Source organism: Drosophila pseudoobscura, chromosome 4 (assembly GCF_009870125.1).
Source record: "Drosophila pseudoobscura strain MV-25-SWS-2005 chromosome 4, UCI_Dpse_MV25, whole genome shotgun sequence".
In the NCBI taxonomy this organism is placed as follows: Eukaryota; Metazoa; Arthropoda; class Insecta; order Diptera; family Drosophilidae; genus Drosophila; species Drosophila pseudoobscura.
In genome coordinates, this window is record NC_046681.1 from 26,311,269 (window position 1) to 26,318,397 (window position 7,129).

The 7,129-nt window shown below is 48.9% G+C and overlaps 4 protein-coding genes across 4 annotated transcripts; 2 read left to right on the forward strand and 2 right to left on the reverse strand.

Annotated features, from left to right (window-relative positions):
• Window positions 1-191: 191 nt before the first annotated feature.
• On the reverse strand, window positions 192-3,033 carry Eno (alpha-enolase). Its single transcript, XM_033380007.1, has 3 exons — window positions 2,877-3,033; window positions 1,371-2,094; window positions 192-1,301 (listed from the first exon to the last, which is right to left on the reverse strand). Exons 2-3 carry the CDS (start codon window positions 2,085-2,087, stop codon window positions 717-719), a joined length of 1,302 nt encoding a protein of 433 aa, XP_033235898.1. The 5' UTR covers window positions 2,088-2,094; window positions 2,877-3,033; the 3' UTR covers window positions 192-716.
• Window positions 3,034-3,294: 261 nt separating this feature from the next.
• On the forward strand, window positions 3,295-4,167 carry Rrp40 (exosome complex component Rrp40). Its single transcript, XM_001356890.4, has one exon. It carries the CDS (start codon window positions 3,429-3,431, stop codon window positions 4,125-4,127), a length of 699 nt encoding a protein of 232 aa, XP_001356926.1. The 5' UTR covers window positions 3,295-3,428; the 3' UTR covers window positions 4,128-4,167.
• Window positions 4,168-4,309: 142 nt separating this feature from the next.
• LOC4817509 (dehydrogenase/reductase SDR family member 7) lies at window positions 4,310-5,647 on the forward strand. Its single transcript, XM_001356891.4, has one exon. The coding sequence runs from the start codon at window positions 4,586-4,588 to the stop codon at window positions 5,549-5,551; it is 966 nt and encodes a 321-aa protein (XP_001356927.2). The 5' UTR covers window positions 4,310-4,585; the 3' UTR covers window positions 5,552-5,647.
• LOC4817510 (rRNA-processing protein UTP23 homolog) lies at window positions 5,626-6,723 on the reverse strand. Its single transcript, XM_001356892.4, has 3 exons — window positions 6,542-6,723; window positions 6,281-6,481; window positions 5,626-6,227 (listed from the first exon to the last, which is right to left on the reverse strand). Exons 1-3 carry the CDS (start codon window positions 6,659-6,661, stop codon window positions 5,814-5,816), a joined length of 735 nt encoding a protein of 244 aa, XP_001356928.2. The 5' UTR covers window positions 6,662-6,723; the 3' UTR covers window positions 5,626-5,813.
• Between the last annotated feature and the right edge of the window lie 406 nt (window positions 6,724-7,129).

The following is a 7,129-nucleotide window of genomic DNA, read 5'->3' on the forward strand; positions in this document are numbered from 1 at the left end:
GAGAGACACGTGTATCTTACATGCAATGCTGCAGTGCACCCACCGTTCGACAGGGGGAGTTTTGGAGCAGCAGACTTCCCACAGATGCCGCCAATACTAAGAATGACATTTTCCACAAGCTTTTTTATTTTTTTATTTCACATGAACTAGCGATATTGAATATATATTATTGATTGAAACTTTTGTGGTGATTTTTCTTCCAGTTTTGTGTATTGTTTTTTCTCTGTGGGATCGACTATTGGAACACCTGGGCATTCGCTTTATTTGAGTTGAACGATTTTATGCTTAATTCTATGTCTCAACAATAATTTTGTGGGTTCTCTGTAATGGTGGGAGTGGGGATTGAGTGTGTATATAATTTCAAATGAATTACAACGACTACAAATACGGATATCCACGCTGGCCAAGATGTTGCGGGGCGGCTGAGAGAATATCTGATACATAGGGATGTTTGTTTGTTGGTTTTATATAAATAATGGTTTAACATTAATAATAATGTCTAATAACGAAGCATAGAGACAGCAAACGGTTTCTGTTGCCTTTTGTGCGCCAGACACAAAATCCAAAAAGGGTTGACGAACACGTACACCAAATATCAGCACCACCCCAGGATGGGTCTTCTCCTGCAGCTGCTGCTGATCTTCATCCAGTCCATGCGGTCTCGTGCTGGATTAGCGGGTGCATTCGGTGTGGTTGGAATTTTGAAGTAGCAACGCTTACTGGGGCTTCCTGAAGTTCTTGCCGGCGAACTTGACACCGGAGCCGATCTCCTCCTCAATGCGCAAGATCTGGTTGTACTTGGCCAGACGCTCCGAGCGGCATGGAGCACCGGTCTTGATCTGGCCGGTCGACAGACCCACAACCAAATCACCGATGAACGAATCCTCGGTCTCGCCGGAACGGTGAGAGACCATGGTGCCCCAGCCGTTCTTCTTGGCCAGCAGATGAGCGGCAATGGACTCGGTGACGGTACCGATCTGGTTTACCTTCAGCAGCAGGCAGTTGCAGGCACCCTTCTCGACAGCGGTGGCAATGCGCTTGGGGTTGGTCACAGTCAGATCGTCGCCGACAATCTGGATCTTGGTGTTGCAGGTCAGGTTGGTCCAGGCATCCCAGTGATCCTGATCGAAGGGATCCTCAATGGATGTAATGGGGAACTCCTTGATGAACTCCTGGTACAGATTGGCCAGCTTGTCGGGTGACAGCCACTGGGCCTTGTCGCTCGCGGGGTTCTTGAAGTCCAGATCGTACAGACCATCCTTGAAGAACTCAGAGGCGGCAACATCCATGCCGATTTCGATCTGGCAAGCGAATAGGAAGTGGAATTATAGAGATTTCATACATAGAGGACTCTTAAGATCTCTCCTTACCTTGCCAGTGTAGCCAGCCTTGGCGATGGCATCGGTGATCAGGACGAGAGCCTCCTTGTTGGACTGAATGTTGGGGGCAAAGCCACCCTCATCACCGACAGCGGTGGCATCCAGACCGAACTTTGCCTTGATCACGTTCTTCAGGTGATGGTACACCTCGGAGCCCATCTTCATGGCCTCGGTGAAGGTGGTGGCGCCGGTGGGCAGGATCATGAACTCCTGCATGGCAAGCTTGTTGCCGGCATGGCTGCCACCGTTGATCACGTTGAAAGCGGGCACGGGCAGGATGATCTCCTTGTTGCCGGCCAGATCGGCGATGTGTTTGTACAGGGGCACGTTCTTCTTGGCGGCACCGGCCTTGGCGACGGCCAGGGAAATGCCCAGAATGGCGTTGGCGCCGAACTTGCTCTTGTTCTCGGTGCCGTCCAGCTTGATCATGAAGTTGTCGACAGCAGCCTGATCAACCACATCCAGATTGGCTTTGATCACCTCGGGTCCGAGGGTATCGTTGACGTGAGCCACAGCCTTCAGCACGGACTTGCCATGGTAGTTGGCCTTGTCGTTGTCGCGCAGCTCCAGGGCCTCATGGACACCGGTGGAGGCGCCAGACGGAACGGCGGCCCGGAACAGACCATTCTCGGTGGTCAGATCAACCTCGACGGTGGGATTGCCACGGGAGTCGTAGATTTGACGGGCCTTGATTGCCTTGATGGTCATGTTGGAGCTGCAAATGCAAGGGGAACTATTTGTAATCTCTGTTTCGATCGGCTTGGGTTGCAAGAGGATGTTGGTGTTCGCTCATCAGCTGTTTTGCATTTTAAATGTGCGCGCTCAGAAAAACAGTGTTGGTAAGTGTTTAATTAAGTGTTTTAAGCACGAAGGTCAAATGAAAGTCATTTTTGGCGTGTCGAAACGCAGGTCAAATCAAGGTCATGTCGCAAACTGACGTGTGTGTATGTAAAATGTAAAGTAAAGTAAATGTGAATGTAAAGTTACACCGCGAATACGGTGGAAGAAAAAAATGAAAACAAAACAGAAAGATTAGTTATCGATCTCGTTGCACTTTTTTGCTGAACTATCGACTTTTTGCCACTCTAATCTCTAATATAATTATATCATTTAATCGATAAAATGAGGATTTTCGACATCCTTGTTATGTGTTATTTCCAACAACAAAAGTAACTTTCGGTGTGGACGAGAAAATGACGGTGGAGGGGAGGGGAGGCCGCCTCGCCATTTTGGGGGCGCTCAGAAAAAAGCGAAACTACACGATTTGTGGAAATAATTGCAATAAACATTATTTCTCATTGTTTTAGATGAAATTGAATCAACGAAAAAAGCCAGCGGAGGGGGAGGGGCACTTGAAAAATTTGCACAGACATTTTTGTTAGATAATCGCAGAAACTTTGTGGCAGAGCAGATTTGATTAAAAAATTGATGGAACAATTAAACACACTTGGCAGATCAAATTATTAAATATTATTAGGCACACACACAGATACATACCAAGAACTTTTAAACTTGATAAACTTAAATCCGGAAGATAGCGATTCTAGAGTGCGTCCGGCGTTACTTCTGCTGTTGCTGGCTGCTTTGCTAATGAAAACCGTGGACGAGAAAATGACGGAGGAGGCCGCCTCGCCATTTCTCGCTGCTCGCGCAGTTTGGGGCCAGCAGCGGAGAGCGCCACGGAAAGCTAGCATGCTCGCAAACATGCTGGGTGGGTTTTTTGGGAGAGAATCGCTCTCTCTATGTGTGCGTTTCCAGGTGCTGCGCCGCTTTTGAAAAGGGGGTGGTGGGGGGGCGGGTTTTCCGTTTTTTTGGGGAGAATCGACCTTCGCACAAGGTTACACGCCTACTGTGGGGCGGAAAAAAAGCAAGGAAAATATGAAATTGGGCGAAAAACAGGAAAACAGGCTATGTTATCTTCCGTTAAACTAACATTTCCAGCAACCAGGGCTGCCAAAGCAGTGCTGCAAAACGCACCGCCTGTGACCATATGTTTCAAACGACACACGCGGCCGGCTTTTGTTTTGGATTTCGTTTCGATTTGATAAAATGGACTGCAGCAACGCAATTGTAATGCCTGGAGAGCGCATCACCATCATAGAAGAGGTGGCGAAGGAGAAGCGTGTTATACTGGGACCAGGACTGCGGCGATTGGACGATACGGTGGTGGCCAGCAAAGCGGGTCCTCTGCGCCACAAGGAGCCTGGAACCTACTGGATTGACAACTACCAGAGACGCTATGTGCCCGCTCGCGGAGATCTGGTGCTGGGCATCATTAAGGGGAAGGCTGGGGACCAGTATCGCGTGGACATTGGCTCGGCGGACATTGCATCCATTTCGTATCTGGCCTTTGAGGCGGCTACCAAGAAGAACCGGCCCGACCTCAATCCGGGAGATATCATCTACGCCCGTGTGCTCAACGCCAGTGCGGATATCGAGCCGGAGCTGGTGTGCGTCAACTCGAACGGAAAGCGCGGCAAACTTGGTCTCCTGGCCGATGGCTTCTTCTTCAAATGCACCCTCAACTTGGGACGCCTGCTGCTCCGGGAGAACTGTCCCGCATTGGCCGCCCTTACCCGTGAACTGCCCTACGAGATCGCCATCGGCGTCAACGGACGGATCTGGGTGAAGGCTAATTCCCTGCGCGAGACAATGGCTCTGTCGAATGCCATCCTGACGATGGAGCAGGCCGGCTACACGGAGATCGACAAAATCTGCGACAGTCTGGGCGATGTGCTGCAGGCCTAGTCCGTACAAATAAAATTAGTTTACTTACATTTCCACAAAAGCAATTTTTTCAATATTTCTGATGGAACTGCGTACATGCGACTTTTATGTGAAAGCCTCTTCTGTTTGCTGTCGGAGATGAGCAGGTGTGTGTGTTCCTCATCCATGGTCCACCCCATTGGAACTCATTTAACATACCAACGGGAAAACAATGTAAATATCAAATAATTATAAGAAATCACATAATTAACACCCTAAAGTCACTGAATCATCTCTGCCAACCCACACCGGAGCAATCTTCCTCATCGCATAGGCATGTTAACCAAAAGATATGGATGTGTGCGTGGGAAACAGCTGATCCGTCTTATCTGTGCGGCGGCGACCCATAAGAGTCGGAACTTTTGCTTGGCAGTTGATTCTCTTACGGCTTACGGCAAAGTGCAAAGGTAGCAAACAAGGCCGCAGCCCACCGCACCGCAATGAGCTTCCTGGAGTTCCTGCTGCTACTGTTGGTAGCGTATTATGTGATCTATGTGCTGCTGTGGATCGTGCTAGACTGCAATGTGGCCCTGTGGTTCAAATCAAAGTTCGGCGTCTCGCTGTCGTCGATGCGCGGACAGGTGGTTTGGATAACGGGCGCCTCGAGCGGCATTGGACGCTCGTTGGCACTGAGCCTGGCCCGCCATGGTGTTCGACTGGTGTTGGGTGCCCGGCGGGTGGAGCAACTAGAGGTGGTCCAGGAGGAGTGCTTGGCAGCGGCTCGTGGCCTACTGGCCACCAAGGATGTGCTGATTCTACCCATGGATATGCTGCAGCTGCAGCGGCATGAGTCCAATCTCTTCACGGTCCTCAATCACTTCGATCGCCTGGATGTGCTGGTGAACAATGCGGGAAGATCGCAGCGTGCCAGCTGGACGGACATCGAGATCGAGGTGGATCGGGAGCTGTTCGAGCTGGATGTCTTTTCCGTGGTCCATCTCACGCGACTCGTCGTGCGCTACTTCATCGAGCAGAACGGTGGTCGTGGTCATGTGGCCGCCACTTCCAGCATCGCCGGCTTCGGTCCTGTGCCATTCTCGGCTACCTATTGTGCGGCCAAGCATGCCCTGAACGCCTATCTGCTGTCCCTGAAGCTGGAGATGCGTAAGTTGGATGTGACCATCTTCGCCCCGGGGCCCATTGCCACGGACTTCCTGCAGGAGGCCTTCACCGGAGAGCAGGGCGCCAAGTACGGACAAAGTACGGCAAATCAGAAGCGGATGACAGCGGATCGCTGCGGCGAACTCTTTGCCGTCGCACTGGCCAACAAGATGGATCTCACCTGGTGTGGCCTCTTCCCCGTCAATCTACTGGCCTACTGTGCCCGCAATCCGACACTGACCAAGATCCTCGGCCAGTTCATGACCGAACAGACGCTCAACAAAATTCGCGAGGGTAAATTGTGAGATGCGGCGTTGCCCGTCTCGGTGCTCACACAACTTTTATACATGTACAACATTTAACTATACAAATATATGAATATGTACACAAGATAAAGTGAATTGCCTTTGTTTACTTTCCTGGTAATCTGGTTGAGACTACACTCGATTTCAAGTAGAATCACTTGATGGTGTTGCTATATACATTCTAATAGTTGCGAAACGCACTATAATCAAGATTTCTTCAGATATTATCTTGCTTAAATCACATAAACAACTATTTTAAGGCCTAATCTTTCCCAAGAGCTGCCTTGACATGAGCAGGGATCTTGACACGTTTCCGCTTAGCTTTTGTCAGTGCTGTTTGTTCTACTCCTTGTAGCGGCGACTTAGACTTTTCTTTTTTGCTCTTTTTACAGGACAGAGGATTGGGATTCTTGGGTCCTTTGCGTTTTGTTGAACTGCTGGTGGCCTCTACTGGCTTAAGGCCCTGCTTTTCTTTCATGTAGTCAATCTTTGCGGCATGCTTGCCCAGCATGAGGTCCTTGGCCTGCTTTAGCACCCACTTTTTGGATGCTTTCGAGGGGGCCTCCAGCACGGGAGTGGCTTTGTGCAGATAGAGCAGGCAGCGTCCGGGAATCTTGCGAAGACTCTCCTGAAGCTGGCGGTCCTGGGAGGCGACAATATAGCGATTGTCTTTGGTCTGTTGGGAAGTGCGGCATTAGTTATTAATTCCTGGATTCCTGTCAATCTTACCATTGATTTGATGCAATCAGCGGCAGCCACAGGCTTGCCCTCGTGTCCGCATTTGTGCACATGGAACTTCTTGACAAGCGTTGTGGCTCCTGTCAGAGGTGCGCCCAAAGCCTCCGCCTCGAGAATCACACACTGGGTGGTCAGCAGTTTGGCACTACATTGGAAATACTTCCTAATCTGCTCGTCAATACCAATTTTGTGCTGAAATTTAAAATGCATCAATATTCAACAAGTTCCGTTTTCACTTCTATGGAAACTCACCAGCAGCGCTGCCTGGCAGAAGGTGGCGTCAACCAGGACCTGGTAGGGCTCCCGATAGTCGAAGTTTGTTGCAAAAAACACCAACGTTTTGTGGGATTTCTTAAATCTTGATATTTTCATTGTTTATAAATTTAATAAAAATTGGCGTGCTACTTAGCCCACTTAAGCCCCCTCTATTTAAATAGTTCAACTACTTCAGGTAAATGGCTGAAAATATTACTGATTGTAAATTCTTCTTGTAGATCCATCCTATCAGACCTCTTTACTTGCAAAAAATCCCACTATATCTTTCACCTGAACTGTGCAAAAATTCTTCAAGTTTAGACATATTTGAATAACCTTTGGCTTAGAATGGGTTAATTGTTCTCCGTCGAGCATTGGAATCCATATTGCGCCATTTTGATGTTCCGTTGAATATTACCAAGTAAATAAGTCTCGCAGCTTTGCCCACATAGTTTTATCCGATCAATTAATCAATTTTCTGCAAGATGAGGTAATTGGAATGACTCATCTTAACTGAATAGTTTATAAAATAAGGTTTAAACAAAAAGGCCAAATGAAGCGTATGCTCATTCCCGAGAGCTGGCT